The 17,390-nt window shown below is 45.5% G+C and overlaps 1 protein-coding gene across 4 annotated transcripts in view; it reads left to right on the forward strand.

The window, feature by feature from the left end:
• LOC121537321 (phosphoribosyl pyrophosphate synthase-associated protein 2) overlaps nt 1-17,390 on the forward strand; it is an 86,860-nt gene that overhangs the window by 9,372 nt on the left and 60,098 nt on the right. For 3 of the 4 annotated variants that reach the window (XM_045217724.1, XM_045217725.1, XM_045217726.1), the window contains 2 exons: nt 3,195-3,247; nt 3,340-3,406. In XM_045217724.1, coding sequence (XP_045073659.1) covers nt 3,195-3,247; nt 3,340-3,406 — 120 coding nt within the window. The remainder of the gene's footprint in view (nt 1-3,194; nt 3,248-3,339; nt 3,407-17,390) is intronic. The other variant, XM_045217727.1, reaches the window with a different exon arrangement.

Here is a 17,390-nt window from a genome sequence, read left to right on the forward strand (position 1 = left end):
AGTATGTAACAGGTCTAGTTGGTAACACCTCCTAACCCTAACCTCCTCCTGTCTGTCTGTCTGTCTGTCTGTAGGAGACTGGGAGTAGAGTAGAACCTCTAGCTGAGCAGTATGTAACAGGTCTAGTTGGTAACACCTCCTAACCCTAACCTCCTCCTGTCTGTCTGTCTGTCTGTCTGTCTGTCTGTCTGTCTGTAGGAGACTGGGAGTAGAGTAGAACCTCTAGCTGAGCAGTATGTAACAGGTCTAGTTGGTAACACCTCCTAACCCTAACCTCCTCCTGTCTGTCTGTCTGTCTGTCTGTCTGTAGGAGACTGGGAGTAGAGTAGAACCTCTAGCTGAGCAGTATGTAACAGGTCTAGTTGGTAACACCTCCCTAACCCTAACCTCCTCCTGTCTGTCTGTCTGTCTGTCTGTAGGAGACTGGGAGTAGAGTAGAACCTCTAGCTGAGCAGTATGTAACAGGTCTAGTTGGTAACACCTCCTAACCCTAACTCCTCCTGTCTTTGCTGTCTGTCTGTCTGTCTGTCTGTAGGAGACTGGGAGTAGAGTAGAACCTCTAGCTGAGCAGTATGTAACAGGTCTAGTTGGTAACACCTCCTAACCCTAACCTCCTCCTGTCTGTCTGTCTGTCTGTCTGTCTGTAGGAGACTGGGAGTAGAGTAGAACCTCTAGCTGAGCAGTATGTAACAGGTCTAGTTGGTAACACCTCCTAACCCTAACCTCCTCCTGTCTGTCTGTCTGTCTGTCTGTCTGTAGGAGACTGGGAGTAGAGTAGAACCTCTAGCTGAGCAGTATGTAACAGGTCTAGTTGGTAACACCTCCTAACCCTAACCTCCTCCTGTCTGTCTGTCTGTCTGTAGGAGACTGGGAGTAGAGTAGAACCTTTAGCTGAGCAGTATGTAACAGGTCTAGTTGGTAACACCTCCTAACCCTAACCTCCTCCTGTCTGTCTGTCTGTCTGTCTGTCTGTAGGAGACTGGGAGTAGAGTAGAACCTCTAGCTGAGCAGTATGTAACAGGTCTAGTTGGTAACACCTCCTAACCCCTAACCTCCTCCTGTCTGTCTGTGTCGTCTGTCTGCTGTCTGTCTGTCTGTCTGTCTGTCTGTCTGTAGGAGACTGGGAGTAGAGTAGAACCTCTAGCTGAGCAGTATGTAACAGGTCTAGTTGGTAACACCTCCTAACCCTAACCTCCTCCTGTCTGTCTGTCTGTCTGTCTGTCTGTAGGAGACTGGGAGTAGAGTAGAACCTCTAGCTGAGCAGTATGTAACAGGTCTAGTTGGTAACACCTCCTAACCCTAACCTCCTCCGCTGTCTGTCTGTCTGTCTGTCTGTAGGAGACTGGGAGTAGAGTAGAACCTCTAGCTGAGCAGTATGTAACAGGTCTAGTTGGTAACACCTCCTAACCCTAACCCTCCTCTCTGTCTGTCTGTCTGTCTGTAGGAGACTGGGAGTAGAGTAGAACCTCTAGCTGAGCAGTATGTAACAGGTCTAGTTGGTAACACCTCCTAACCCTAACCTCCTCCTGTCTGTCTGTCTGTCTGTCTGTAGGAGACTGGGAGTAGAGTAGAACCTCTAGCTGAGCAGTATGTAACAGGTCTAGTTGGTAACACCTCCTAACCCTAACCTCCTCCTGTCTGTCTGTCTGTCTGTCTGTCTGTAGGAGACTGGGAGTAGAGTAGAACCTCTAGCTGAGCAGTATGTAACAGGTCTAGTTGGTAACACCTCCTAACCCTAACCTCCTCCTGGCTGTCTGTCTGTCTGTCTGTCTGTCTGTAGGAGACTGGGAGTAGAGTAGAACCTCTAGCTGAGCAGTATGTAACAGGTCTAGTTGGTAACACCTCCTAACCCTAACCTCCTCCTGTCTGTCTGTCTGTCTGTCTGTCTGTAGGAGACTGGGAGTAGAGTAGAACCTCTAGCTGAGCAGTATGTAACAGGTCTAGTTGGTAACACCTCCTAACCCTAACTCCTCCTGTCTGTCTGTCTGTCTGTCTGTCTGTAGGAGACTGGGAGTAGAGTAGAACCTCTAGCTGAGCAGTATGTAACAGGTCTAGTTGGTAACACCTCCTAACCCTAACCTCCTCCTGTCTGTCTGTCTGTCTGTCTGTAGGAGACTGGGAGTAGAGTAGAACCTCTAGCTGAGCAGTATGTAACAGGTCTAGTTGGTAACACCTCCTAACCCTAACCTCCTCCTGTCTGTCTGTCTGTCTGTCTGTCTGTCTGTCTGTCTGTAGGAGACTGGGAGTAGAGTAGAACCTCTAGCTGAGCAGTATGTAACAGGTCTAGTTGGTAACACCTCCTAACCCTAACCTCCTCCTGTCTGTCTGTCTGTCTGTCTGTAGGAGACTGGGAGTAGAGTAGAACCTCTAGCTGAGCAGTATGTAACAGGTCTAGTTGGTAACACCTCCTAACCCTAACCTCCTCCTGTCTGTCTGTCTGTCTGTCTGTCTGTCTGTCTGTCTGTCTGTAGGAGACTGGGTGTAGAGTAGAACCTCTAGCTGAGCAGTATGTAACAGGTCTAGTTGGTAACACCTCCTAACCCTAACCTCCTCCTGTCTGTCTGCCGTCTGTCTGTCTGTCTGTCTGTCTGTCTGTCTGTCTGTCTGTCTGTCTGTAGGAGACTGGGTGTAGAGTAGAACCTCTAGCTGAGCAGTATGTAACAGGTCTAGTTGGTAACACCTCCTAACCCTAACCTCCTCCTGTCTGTCTGTCTGTATGTCTGTCTGTCTGTCTGTCTGTAGGAGACTGGGAGTAGAGTAGAACCTTTAGCTGAGCAGTATGTAACAGGTCTAGTTGGTAACACCTCCTAACCCTAACCTCCTCCTGTCTGTCTGTCTGTCTGTCTGTCTGTAGGAGACTGGGAGTAGAGTAGAACCTCTAGCTGAGCAGTATGTAACAGGTCTAGTTGGTAACACCTCCTAACCCTAACCTCCTCCTGTCTGTCTGTCTGTCTGTCTGTCTGTAGGAGACTGGGAGTAGAGTAGAACCTCTAGCTGAGCAGTATGTAACAGGTCTAGTTGGTAACACCTCCTAACCCTAACCTCCTCCTGTCTGTCTGTCTGTCTGTCTGTCTGTCTGTCTGTAGGAGACTGGGAGTAGAGTAGAACCTCTAGCTGAGCAGTATGTAACAGGTCTAGTTGGTAACACCTCCTAACCCTAACCTCCTCCTGTCTCTCTGTCTGTCTATCTGTAGGAGACTGGGAGTAGAGCTGGGGAAGACTGAAGTCTACCAGGATTCTAGTGGAGGTGAGGAGGAGGAGGAAGAGGAGGAGGAGGATGATGATACTGGCGACGATAATGGTGATGTCTGTATGACCCCTGACCTCTTGTCTCCATAGAAACGCGTATCCAGATCCAGGAGTCGGTCAGAGGGAAAGACGTCTACGTCATCCAGACCATCTCACCGTTAGTTTCACCTTTTATTAGTCATATCTACAGTAAACACATCATATACACCGTCCAATTAACCGTTAGTTTCACCTTTTATTAGTCATATCTACAGTAATCACATCATATACACCGTCCAATTAACCGTTAGTTTCACCTTTTTATTAGTCATATCTACAGTAAACACATCATATACACCGCCCAATTAACCGTTAGTTTCACCCTTTTATTAGTCTTATCTACAGTAAACACATCATATACACCGTCCAATTAACCGTTAGTTTCACCTTTTATTAGTCATATCTACAGTAAACACATCATATACACCGTCCCAATTAACCGTTAGTTTCACCTTTTATTAGTCGTATCTACAGTAAACACATCATATACACCGTCCAATTAACCGTTAGTTTCACCTTTTATTAGTCATATCTACAGTAAACACATCATATACACCGTCCAATTAACCGTTAGTTTCACCTTTTATTAGTCATATCTACAGTAAACACATCATATACACCGTCCAATTAACCGTTAGTTTCACCTTTTATTAGTCATATCTACAGTAAACACATCATATACACCGTCCAATTAACCGTTAGTTTCACCTTTTATTAGTCATATCTACAGTAAACACATCATATACACCGTCCAATTAACCGTTAGTTTCACCTTTTATTAGTCATATCTACAGTAAACACATCATATACACCGTCCAATTAACCGTTAGTTTCACCTTTTATTAGTCATATCTACAGTAAACACATCATATACACCGTCCAATTAACTGTTAGTTTCACCTTTTATCAGTCATATCTACAGTAAACACATCATATACACCGTCCAATTAACCGTTAGTTTCACCTTTTATTAGTCATATCTACAGTAAACACATCATATACACCGTCAATTAACCGTTAGGTTCACCTTTTATTAGTCATATCTACAGTAAACACATCATATACACCGTCCAATTAACCGTTAGGTTCACCTTTTATTAGTCATATCTACAGTAAACACATCATATACACCGGTCCAATTAACCGTTAGTTTCACCTTTTATTAGTCATATCTACAGTAAATACATCATATACACCGTCCCAATTAACCGTTAGTTTCACCTTTTATTAGTCATATCTACAGTAAACACATCATATACACCGTCCAATTAACCGTTAGTTTCACCTTTTATTAGTCATATCTACAGTAAACACATCATATACACCGTCCAATTAACCGTTAGTTTCACCTTTTATTAGTCATATCTACAGTAAACACATCATATACACCGTCCAATTAACCGTTAGGTTCACCTTTTATTAGTCATATCTACAGTAAACACATCATATACACCGTCCAATTAACCGTTAGGTTCACCTTTTATTAGTCATATCTACAGTAAACACATCATATACACCTCCAATTAACCGTTAGTTTCACCTTTTATTAGTCATATCTACAGTAAACACATCATATACACCGTCCAATTAACCGTTAGTTTCACCTTTTATTAGTCATATCTACAGTAAACACATCATATACACTGTCCAATTAACCGTTAGTTTCACCTTTTATTAGTCATATCTACAGTAAACACATCATATACACCGTCCAATTAACCGTTAGGTTCACCTTTTATTAGTCATATCTACAGTAAACACATCATATACACCGTCCAATTAACCGTTAGTTTCACCTTTTATTAGTCATATCTACAGTAAACACATCATATACACCGTCCAATTTACCGTTAGTTTCACCTTTTATTAGTCCTGTGTACAGGTGTTTTGGGGAAGGGGGCTTTGGTTGGTAAGTCTTTTAAAATGTACTGGTCCTTCTTCACCACCCACTGGAGGGCCTTGTGGCAATTCCCCCGGTACCGGGCCCTGATGCATCCGGTCAGGACGCTCTCGATGGTGCAGCGGTAGTATTTGGAGAGGACTCGGGGTGGCATGCCACATTTCTTCAGCCGCCTTAGGAAGTTGAGACTGCCTCCAAATACAACACTGCCCCTTTAAGGCTCTCCTGGAGGATGGTTGGCCACCCTTGGTAGCCTATAAAATATTGCAACATTAGAATTACAACCAAATCACTTTTTTATGTCTTTTTATAAAATAATTCCCTCCAGGGCTGGAAATTAAGGGCTTCCCATGGTCCCTGGGATGATACAAAATATGTAGACGGTTCAAAACAGATTCTGGGACAGTTCGAGGACGACGGTTCAAAAAAGATTCTGGGACAGTTCGAGGACGACGGTTCAAAACAGATTCTGGGACAGTTCGAGGACGACGGTTCAAAACAGATTCTGGGACAGTTCGAGGACGACGGTTCAAAACAGATTCTGGGACAGTTTGAGGACGACGGTTCAAAACAGATTCTGGGACAGTTCGAGGGCGACGGTTCAAAACAGATTCTGGGATAGTTCGAGGACGACAGTTCTCTCTGTGTATTAGTGTTACCTAACAGCTCTCCCCATCTCTCTGTGTATTAGTGTTACCTAACAGCTCTCCCCATCTCTCTGTGTATTAGTGTTACCTAACAGCTCTCCCCATCTCTCTGTGTATTAGTGTTACCTAACAGCTCTCCCCCATCTCTCTGTGTATTAGTGTTACCTAACAGCTCTCCCCCATCTCTCTGTGTATTAGTGTTACCTAACAGCTCTCCCTCTCCCCCATCTCTCTGTGTATTAGTGTTACCTAACAGCTCCCCCCATCTCTCTGTGTATTAGTGTTACCTAACAGCTCTCCCCCCATCTCTCTGTGTATTAGTGTTACCTAACAGCTCTCCCTCTCCCTCTCCCCCATCTCTCTGTGTATTAGTGTTACCTAACAGCTCTCCCTCTCCCCCATCTCTCTGTGTATTAGTGTTACCTAACAGCTCTCCCTCTCCCCATCTCTCTGTGTATTAGTGTTACCTAACAGCTCTCCCCCCATCTCTCTGTGTATTAGTGTTACCTAACAGCTCTCCCCATCTCTCTGTGTATTAGTGTTACCTAACAGCTCTCCCCATCTCTCTGTGTATTAGTGTTACCTAACAGCTCTCCCCCATCTCTCTGTGGATTAGTGTTACCTAACAGCTCTCCCCCATCTCTCTGTGTATTAGTGTTACCTAACAGCTCTCCCCATCTCTCTGTGGATTAGTGTTACCTAACAGCTCTCCCCCATCTCTCTGTGTATTAGTGTTACCTAACAGCTCTCCCCCATCTCTCTGTGTATTAGTGTTACCTAACAGCTCTCCCCCATCTCTCTGTGTATTAGTGTTACCTAACAGCTCTCCCCCATCTCTCTGTGTATTAGTGTTACCTAACAGCTCTCCCCCCATCTCTCTGTGTATTAGTGTTACCTAACAGCTCTCCCCCATCTCTTTGTGTATTAGTGTTACCTAACAGCTCTCCCCCATCTCTCTGTGTATTAGTGTTACCTAACAGCTCTCCCCATCTCTCTGTGTATTAGTGTTACCTAACAGCTCTCCCCCATCTCTCTGTGTATTAGTGTTACCTAACAGCTCTCCCCCATCTCTCTGTGTATTAGTGTTACCTAACAGCTCTCCCCATCTCTCTGTGTATTAGTGTTACCTAACAGCTCTCCCCCATCTCTCTGTGTATTAGTGTTACCTAACAGCTCTCCCCCATCTCTCTGTGTATTAGTGTTACCTAACAGCTCCTCCCCCATCTCTCTGTGTATTAGTGTTACCTAACAGCTCTCCCCCATCTCTCTGTATTAGTGTTACCTAACAGCTCTCCCTCTCCCCATCTCTCTGTGTATTAGTGTTACCTAACAGCTCTCCCCATCTCTCTGTGTATTAGTGTTACCTAACAGCTCTCCTCTCTCCCCATCTCTCTGTGTATTAGTGTTACCTAACAGCTCTCCCCCCCATCTCTCTGTGTATTAGTGTTACCTAACAGCTCTCCCCTCCCCCATCTCTCTGTGTATTAGTGTTACCTAACAGCTCTCCCCATCTCTCTGTGTATTAGTGTTACCTAACAGCTCTCCCCCCATCTCTCTGTGTATTAGTGTTACCTAACAGCTCTCCCCCATTCTCTGTGTATTAGTGTTACCTAACAGCTCTCCCCCATCTCTCTGTGTATTAGTGTTACCTAACAGCTCTCCCCATCTCTCTGTGTATTAGTGTTACCTAACAGCTCTCCCCATCTCTCTGTGTATTAGTGTTACCTAACAGCTCTCCCCCATCTCTCTGTGTATTAGTGTTACCTAACAGCTCTCCCCCATCTCTCTGTGTATTAGTGTTACCTAACAGCTCTCCCCCATCTCTCTGTGTATTAGTGTTACCTAACAGCTCTCCCCCCATCTCTCTGTGTATTAGTGTTACCTAACAGCTCTCCCCCATCTCTCTGTGTATTAGTGTTACCTAACAGCTCTCCCCATCTCTCTGTGTATTAGTGTTACCTAACAGCTCTCCCCCATCTCTCTGTGTATTAGTGTTACCTAACAGCTCTCCCCATCTCTCTGTGTATTAGTGTTACCTAACAGCTCTCCCCCATCTCTGTGTATTAGTGTTACCTAACAGCTCTCCCCCATCTCTCTGTGTATTAGTGTTACACTAACAGCTCTCCCCATCTCTCTGTGTATTAGTGTTACCTAACAGCTCTCCCCATCTCTCTGTGTATTAGTGTTACCTAACAGCTCTCCCCCCATCTCTCTGTGTATTAGTGTTACCTAACAGCTCTCCCCCATCTCTCTGTGTATTAGTGTTACCTAACAGCTCTCCCCCATCTCTCTGTGTATTAGTGTTACCTAACAGCTCTCCCCCATCTCTCTGTGTATTAGTGTTACCTAACAGCTCTCCCCCATCTCTCTGTGTATTAGTGTTACCTAACAGCTCTCCCCCATCTCTCTGTGTATTAGTGTTACCTAACAGCTCTCCCCCATCTCTCTGTGTATTAGTGTTACCTAACAGCTCTCCTCCCATCTCTCTGTGTATTAGTGTTACCTAACAGCTCTCCCCCATCTCTCTGTGTATTAGTGTTACCTAACAGCTCTCCCCCATCTCTCTGTGTATTAGTGTTACCTAACAGCTCTCCCCCATCTCTCTGTGTATTAGTGTTACCTAACAGCTCTCCCCATCTCTCTGTGTATTAGTGTTACCTAACAGCTCTCCCCCATCTCTCTGTGTATTAGTGTTACCTAACAGCTCTCCCCCATCTCTCTGTGTATTAGTGTTACCTAACAGCTCTCCCCCATCTCTCTGTGTATTAGTGTTACCTAACAGCTCTCCCCCATCTCTCTGTGTATTAGTGTTACCTAACAGCTCTCCCCCCATCTCTCTGTGTATTAGTGTTACCTAACAGCTCTCCCCATCTCTCTGTGTATTAGTGTTACCTAACAGCTCTCCCCATCTCTCTGTGTATTAGTGTTACCTAACAGCTCTCCCCCATCTCTCTGTGTATTAGTGTTACCTAACAGCTCTCCCCCATCTCTCTGTGTATTAGTGTTACCTAACAGCTCTCCCCCATCTCTCTGTGTATTAGTGTTACCTAACAGCTCTCCCCCATCTCTCTGTGTGTTAGTGTTACCTAACAGCTCTCCCCCATCTCTGTGTATTAGTGTTACCTAACAGCTCTCCCCATCTCTCTGTGTATTAGTGTTACCTAACAGCTCTCCCCATCTCTCTGTGTATTAGTGTTACCTAACAGCTCTCCCCCATCTCTCTGTGTATTAGTGTTACCTAACAGCTCTCTCCCCCATCTCTCTGTGTATTAGTGTTACCTAACAGCTCTCCCCATCTCTCTGTGTATTAGTGTTACCTAACAGCTCTCCCCCCATCTCTCTGTGTATTAGTGTTACCTAACAGCTCTCCCCATCTCTCTGTGTATTAGTGTTACCTAACAGCTCTCCCCCATCTCTCTGTGTATTAGTGTTACCTAACAGCTCTCCCCCTATCTCTCTGTGTATTAGTGTTACCTAACAGCTCTCCCCCATCTCTCTGTGTATTAGTGTTACCTAACAGCTCTCCCCCATCTCTCTGTGTATTAGTGTTACCTAACAGCTCTCCCCCATCTCTCTGTGTATTAGTGTTACCTAACAGCTCTCCCCCATCTCTCTGTGTATTAGTGTTACCTAACAGCTCTCCCCATCATCTCTCTGTGTATTAGTGTTACCTAACAGCTCTCCCCCCATCTCTCTGTGTATTAGTGTTACCTAACAGCTCTCCCCCATCTCTCTGTGTATTAGTGTTACCTAACAGCTCTCCCCATCTCTCTGTGTATTAGTGTTACCTAACAGTCTCTCCCCCATCTCTCTGTGTATTAGTGTTACCTAACAGCTCTCCCCCATCTCTCTGTGTATTAGTGTTACCTAACAGCTCTCCCCCATCTCTCTGTGTATTAGTGTTACCTAACAGCTCTCCCCCATCTCTCTGTGTATTAGTGTTACCTAACAGCTCTCCCCCCATCTCTCTGTGTATTAGTGTTACCTAACAGCTCTCCCCCATCTCTCTGTGTATTAGTGTTACCTAACAGCTCTCCCCATCTCTCTGTGTATTAGTGTTACCTAACAGCTCTTCCCCATCTCTCTGTGTATTAGTGTTACCTAACAGCTCTCCCCCATCTCTCTGTGTATTAGTGTTACCTAACAGCTCTCCCCCATCTCTCTGTGTATTAGTGTTACCTAACAGCTCTCCCCATCTCTCTGTGTATTAGTGTTACCTAACAGCTCTCCCCCATCTCTCTGTGTATTAGTGTTACCTAACAGCTCTCCCCCATCTCTCTGTGTATTAGTGTTACCTAAACAGCTCTCCCCCCATCTCTCTGTGTATTAGTGTTACCTAACAGCTCTCCCCCATCTCTCTGTGTATTAGTGTTACCTAACAGCTCTCCCCCCCATCTCTCTGTGTATTAGTGTTACCTAACAGCTCTCCCCCATCTCTGTGTATTAGTGTTACCTAACAGCTCTCCCCATCTCTCTGTGTATTAGTGTTACCTAACAGCTCTCCCCATCTCTCTGTGTATTAGTGTTACCTAACAGCTCTCCCCCATCTCTCTGTGTATTAGTGTTACCTAACAGCTCTCCCCCCATCTCTCTGTGTATTAGTGTTACCTAACAGCTCTCCCCCATCTCTCTGTGTATTAGTGTTACCTAACAGCTCTCCCCCATCTCTCTGTGGTATTAGTGTTACCTAACAGCTCTCCCCCATCTCTCTGTGTATTAGTGTTACCTAACAGCTCTCCCTCTCCCCATCTCTCTGTGTATTAGTGTTACCTAACAGCTCTCCCTCTCCCCCATCTCTCTGTGTATTAGTGTTACCTAACAGCTCTCCCCCATCTCTCTGTGTATTAGTGTTACCTAACAGCTCTCCCCATCTCTGTGTATTAGTGTTACCTAACAGCTCTCCCCCATCTCTCTGTGTATTAGTGTTACCTAACAGCTCTCCCCATCTCTCTGTGTATTAGTGTTACCTAACAGCTCTCCCCCATCTCTGTGTATTAGTGTTACCTAACAGCTCTCCCCATCTCTCTGTGTATTAGTGTTACCTAACAGCTCTCCCCCATCTCTCTGTGTATTAGTGTTACCTAACAGCTCTCCCCCATCTCTCTGTGTATTAGTGTTACCTAACAGCTCTCCCCCATCTCTCTGTGTATTAGTGTTACCTAACAGCTCTCCCCCATCTCTCTGTGTATTAGTGTTACCTAACAGCTCTCCCCCCCTCTCTGTGTATTAGTGTTACCTAACAGCTCTCCCCATCTCTCTGTGTATTAGTGTTACCTAACAGCTCTCCCCATCTCTCTGTGTATTAGTGTTACCTAACAGCTCTCCCCATCTCTCTGTGTATTAGTGTTACCTAACAGCTCTCCCCCATCTCTCTGTGTATTAGTGTTACCTAACAGCTCTCCCCATCTCTCTGTGTATTAGTGTTACCTAACAGCTCTCCCCCATCTCTCTGTGTATTAGTGTTACCTAACAGCTCTCCCCCATCTCTCTGTGTATTAGTGTTACCTAACAGCTCTCCCCATCTCTCTGTGTATTAGTGTTACCTAACAGCTCTCCCCCCATCTCTCTGTGTATTAGTGTTACCTAACAGCTCTCCCCCATCTCTCTGTGTATTAGTGTTACCTAACAGCTCTCCCCATCTCTCTGTGTATTAGTGTTACCTAACAGCTCTCCCCATCTCTCTGTGTATTAGTGTTACCTAACAGCTCTCCCCCATCTCTCTGTGTATTAGTGTTACCTAACAGCTCTCCCCCATCTCTCTGTGTATTAGTGTTACCTAACAGCTCTCCCCCATCTCTCTGTGTATTAGTGTTACCTAACAGCTCTCCCCCATCTCTCTGTGTATTAGTGTTACCTAACAGCTCTCCCCATCTCTCTGTGTATTAGTGTTACCTAACAGCTCTCCCCATCTCTCTGTGTATTAGTGTTACCTAACAGCTCTCCCCCATCTCTCTGTGTATTAGTGTTACCTAACAGCTCTCCCCCATCTCTCTGTGTATTAGTGTTACCTAACAGCTCTCCCCCCATCTCTCTGTGTATTAGTGTTACCTAACAGCTCTCCCCCATCTCTCTGTGTATTAGTGTTACCTAACAGTCCCCCATCTCTCTGTGTATTAGTGTTACCTAACAGCTCTCCCCCATCTCTCTGTGTATTAGTGTTACCTAACAGCTCTCCCCCATCTCTCTGTGTATTAGTGTTACCTAACAGCTCTCCCCCATCTCTGTGTATTAGTGTTACCTAACAGCTCTCCCCCCATCTCTCTGTGTATTAGTGTTACCTAACAGCTCTCCCCATCTCTCTGTGTATTAGTGTTACCTAACAGCTCTCCCCCATCTCTCTGTGTATTAGTGTTACTCTAACAGCTCTCCCCCCATCTCTCTGTGTATTAGTGTTACCTAACAGCTCTCCCCCATCTCTCTGTGTATTAGTGTTACCTAACAGCTCTCCCCATCTCTCTGTGTATTAGTGTTACCTAACAGCTCTCCCCCATCTCTCTGTGTATTAGTGTTACCTAACAGCTCTCCCCCATCTCTGTGTATTAGTGTTACCTAACAGCTCTCCCCCATCTCTCTGTGTATTAGTGTTACCTAACAGCTCTCCCCCATCTCTCTGTGTATTAGTGTTACCTAACAGCTCTCCCCCATCTCTCTGTGTATTAGTGTTACCTAACAGCTCTCCCCCATCTCTCTGTGTATTAGTGTTGCCTAACAGCTCTCCCCATCTCTCTGTGTATTAGTGTTACCTAACAGCTCTCCCCCATCTCTCTGTGTATTAGTGTTACCCAACAGCTCTCCCCATCTCTCTGTGTATTAGTGTTACCTAACAGCTCTCCCCATCTCTCTGTGTATTAGTGTTACCTAACAGCTCTCCCCCATCTCTCTGTGTATTAGTGTTACCTAACAGCTCTCCCCATCCTCTGTGTATTAGTGTTACTCTAACAGCTCTCCCCATCTCTCTGTGTATTAGTGTTACCTAACAGCTCTCCCCATCTCTCTGTGTATTAGTGTTACCTAACAGCTCTCCCCATCTCTCTGTGTATTAGTGTTACCTAACAGCTCTCCCTCTCCCCATCTCTCTGTGTATTAGTGTTACCTAACAGCTCTCCCCCATCTCTCTGTGTATTAGTGTTACCTAACAGCTCTCCCCCATCTCTCTGTGTATTAGTGTTACTCTAACAGCTCTCCCCATCTCTGTGTATTAGTGTTACCTAACAGCTCTCCCCCATCTCTGTGTATTAGTGTTACCTAACAGCTCTCCCCATCTCTCTGTGTATTAGTGTTACCTAACAGCTCTCCCCCCATCTCTCTGTGTATTAGTGTTACCTAACAGCTCTCCCCCATCTCTCTGTGTATTAGTGTTACCTAACAGCTCTCCCCATCTCTCTGTGTATTAGTGTTACCTAACAGCTCTCCCCCATCTCTCTGTGTATTAGTGTTACCTAACAGCTCTCCCCCATCTCTCTGTGTATTAGTGTTACCTAACAGCTCTCCCCCATCTCTCTGTGTATTAGTGTTACCTAACAGCTCTCCCCCCATCTCTCTGTGTATTAGTGTTACCTAACAGCTTCCCCATCTCTCTGTGTATTAGTGTTACCTAACAGCTCTCCCCCATCTCTCTGTGTATTAGTGTTACCTAACAGCTCTCCCCCATCTCTCTGTGTATTAGTGTTACCTAACAGCTCTCCCCCCATCTCTCTGTGTATTAGTGTTACCTAACAGCTCTCCCCCATCTCTCTGTGTATTAGTGTTACCTAACAGCTCTCCCCCATCTCTCTGTGTATTAGTGTTACCTAACAGCTCTCCCCATCTCTCTGTGTATTAGTGTTACCTAACAGCTCTCCCCATCTCTCTGTGTATTAGTGTTACCTAACAGCTCTCCCCATCTCTCTGTGTATTAGTGTTACCTAACAGCTCTCCCCATCTCTGTGTATTAGTGTTACCCAACAGCTCTCCCCATCTCTCTGTGTATTAGTGTTACCTAACAGCTCTCCCCCCCCATCTCTCTGTGTATTAGTGTTACCTAACAGTCTCCTCTCCCCCATCTCTCTGTGTATTAGTGTTACCTAACAGCTCTCCCCCATCTCTCTGTGTATTAGTGTTACCTAACAGCTCTCCCCATCTCTCTGTGTATTAGTGTTACCTAATGGCTCTCCCCCATCTCTCTGTGTAGTTAGGTGTTACCTAACAGCTCTCCCCCATCTCTCTGTGTATTAGTGTTACCTAACAGCTCTCCCCATCTCTCTGTGTATTAGTGTTACCTAACAGCTCTCCCCCATCTCTCTGTGTATTAGTGTTACCTAACAGCTCCTCTCCCCATCTCTCTGTGTATTAGTGTTACCTAACAGCTCTCCCCCATCTCTCTGTATTAGTGTTACCTAACAGCTCTCCCCCCATCTCTCTGTGTATTAGTGTTACCTAAAGCTCTCCCCATCTCTCTGTGTATTAGTGTTACTCTAACAGCTCTCCCCATCTCTCTGTGTATTAGTGTTACCTAACAGCTCTCCCCCATCTCTCTGTGTATTAGTGTTACCTAAAGCTCCTCCCCATCTCTCTGTGTATTAGTGTTACCTAACAGCTCTCCCCCCATCTCTCTGTGTATTAGTGTTACCTAACAGCTCTCCCCATCTCTCTGTGTATTAGTGTTACCTAACAGCTCTCCCCCATCTCTCTGTGTATTAGTGTTACCTAACAGCTCTCCCCATCTCTCTGTGTATTAGTGTTACCTAACAGCTCTCCCCCATCTCTCTGTGTATTAGTGTTACCTAACAGCTCTCCCCCATCTCTCTGTGTATTAGTGTTACCTAACAGCTCTCCCCATCCTCTCTGTGTATTAGTGTTACCTAACAGCTCTCCCTCTCCCCCATCTCTCTGTGTATTAGTGTTACCTAACAGCTCTCCCCCACTCTCTGTGTATTAGTGTTACCTAACAGCTCTCCCCATCTCTCTGTGTATTAGTGTTACATAACAGCTCTCCCCATCTCTCTGTGTATTAGTGTTACCTAACAGCTCTCCCCATCTCTCTGTGTATTAGTGTTACCTAACAGCTCTCCCCCATCTCTCTGTGTATTAGTGTTACCTAACAGCTCTCCCCCCATCTCTCTGTGTATTAGTGTTACCTAACAGCTCTCCCCCATCTCTCTGTGTATTAGTGTTACCTAACAGCTCTCCCCCATCTCTCTGTGTATTAGTGTTACCTAACAGCTCTCCCCATCTCTCTGTGTATTAGTGTTACCTAACAGCTCTCCCCCATCTCTCTGTGTATTAGTGTTACCTAACAGCTCTCCCCCATCTCTGTGTGTATTAGTGTTACTTGCTCTCTCCCCCATCTCTGTGTATTAGTGTTACCTAACAGCTCTCCCCCATCTCTCTGTGTATTAGTGTTACCTAACAGCTCTCCCCCATCTCTCTGTGTATTAGTGTTACCTAACAGCTCTCCCCCATCTCTCTGTGTATTAGTGTTACCTAACAGCTCTCCCCATCTCTCTGTGTATTAGTGTTACCTAACAGCTCTCCCCCATCTCTCTGTGTATTAGTGTTACCTAACAGCTCTCCCCCATCTCTCTGTGTATTAGTGTTACCTAACAGCTCTCCCCATCTCTCTGTGTATTAGTGTTACCTAACAGCTCTCCCCCATCTCTCTGTGTATTAGTGTTACCTAACAGCCTCTCTCTCTCTCTCTGTGTATTAGTGGTTACCTAACAGCTCTCCCTCTCCCCCATCTCTCTGTGTATTAGTGTTACCTAACAGCTCTCCCCATCTCTCTGTGTATTAGTGTTACCTAACAGCTCTCCCCATCTCTCTGTGTATTAGTGTTACCTAACAGCTCTCCCCATCTCTCTGTGTATTAGTGTTACCTAACAGCTCTCCCCCATCTCTCTGTGTATTAGTGTTACCTAACAGCTCTCCCCTCATCTCTCTGTGTATTAGTGTTACCTAACAGCTCCCTCCCCCATCTCTCTGTGTATTAGTGTTACCTAACAGCTCTCCCCCATCTCTCTGTGTATTAGTGTTACCTAACAGCTCTCCCCCATCTCTCTGTGTATTAGTGTTACCTAACAGCTCTCCCCATCTCTCTGTGTATTAGTGTTACCTAACAGCTCTCCCCCATCTCTGTGTATTAGTGTTACCTAACAGCTCTCCCCCATCTCTCTGTGTATTAGTGTTACCTAACAGCTCTCCCCCATCTCTCTGTGTATTAGTGTTACCTAACAGCTCTCCCCCCATCTCTCTGTGTATTAGTGTTACCTAACAGCTCTCCCCCAACTCTCTGTGTATTAGTGTTACCTAACAGCTCTCCCCCATCTCTCTGTGTATTAGTGTTACCTAACAGCTCTCTCCCCATCTCTCTGTGTATTAGTGTTACCTAACAGCTCTCCCATCTCTCTGTGTATTGTGTTACCTAACAGCTTTCCCCATTCTCTGTGTATTAGTGTTACCTAACAGCTCTCCCTCTCCCCCATCTATCTGTGTATTAGTGTTACCTAACAGCTCTCCCCCATCTCTCTGTGTATTAGTGTTACCTAACAGCTCTCCCCATTAGTTTACTAACAGCTCTCCCCCACTCTCTGTGTATTAGTGTTACCTAACAGCTCTCCCCCATCTCTCTGTGTATTAGTGTTACCTAACAGCTCTCCCATCTCTCTGTGTATTAGTGTTACCTAACAGCTCTCCCCATCTCTCGTGTATTAGTGTTACCTAACAGCTCTCCCCCCCCCATCTCTCTGTGTATTGAGTGTTACCTAACAGCTCTCCCCCATCTCTCTGTGTATTAGTGTTACCTAACAGTTCTCTCCCCCATCTCTGTGTATTAGTGTTACCCTAACAGCTCTCCCCCATCTCTCTGTGTATTGTGTTACTAAAAGCTCCCCATCTGTGTTAGTGTTACCTAACAGCTCTCCCCCATCTCTGTGTATTAGTGTTACTCTAACAGCTCTCCCCATCTCTCTGTGTATTAGTGTTACCTAACAGCTCTCCCCCATCTCTCTGTGTATTAGTGTTACCTAACAGCTCTCCCCCATCTCTCTGTGTATTAGTGTTACCTAACAGCTCTCCCCCCATCTCTCTGTGTATTAGTGTTACCTAACAGCTCTCCCCCATCTCTCTGTGTATTAGTGTTACCTAACAGCTCTCCCCCATCTCTCTGTGTATTAGTGTTACCTAACAGCCTCTCCCCATCTCTCTGTGTATTAGTGTTACCTAACAGCTCTCCCCATCTCTCTGTGTATTAGTGTTACCTAACAGCTCTCCCCCATCTCTCTGTGTATTAGTGTTACCTAACAGCTCTCCCTCTCCCCCCATCTCTCTGTGTATTAGTGTTACCTAACAGCTCTCCCCCTCTCTCTGTGTATTAGTGTTACCTAACAGCTCTTCCCCCCATCTCTCTGTGTATTAGTGTTACCTAACAGCTCTCCCCCATCTCTCTGTGTATTAGTGTTACCTAACAGACCTCTCCCCCCATCTCTCTGTGTATTAGTGTTACCTAACAGCTCTCCCCCACTCTCTGTGTATTAGTGTTACCTAACAGCTCTCCCCCATCTCTCTGTGTATTAGTGTTA

The sequence above is a fragment of the Coregonus clupeaformis genome, unplaced genomic scaffold (assembly GCF_020615455.1).
Source record: "Coregonus clupeaformis isolate EN_2021a unplaced genomic scaffold, ASM2061545v1 scaf1197, whole genome shotgun sequence".
NCBI classification, from domain to species: Eukaryota; Metazoa; Chordata; class Actinopteri; order Salmoniformes; family Salmonidae; genus Coregonus; species Coregonus clupeaformis.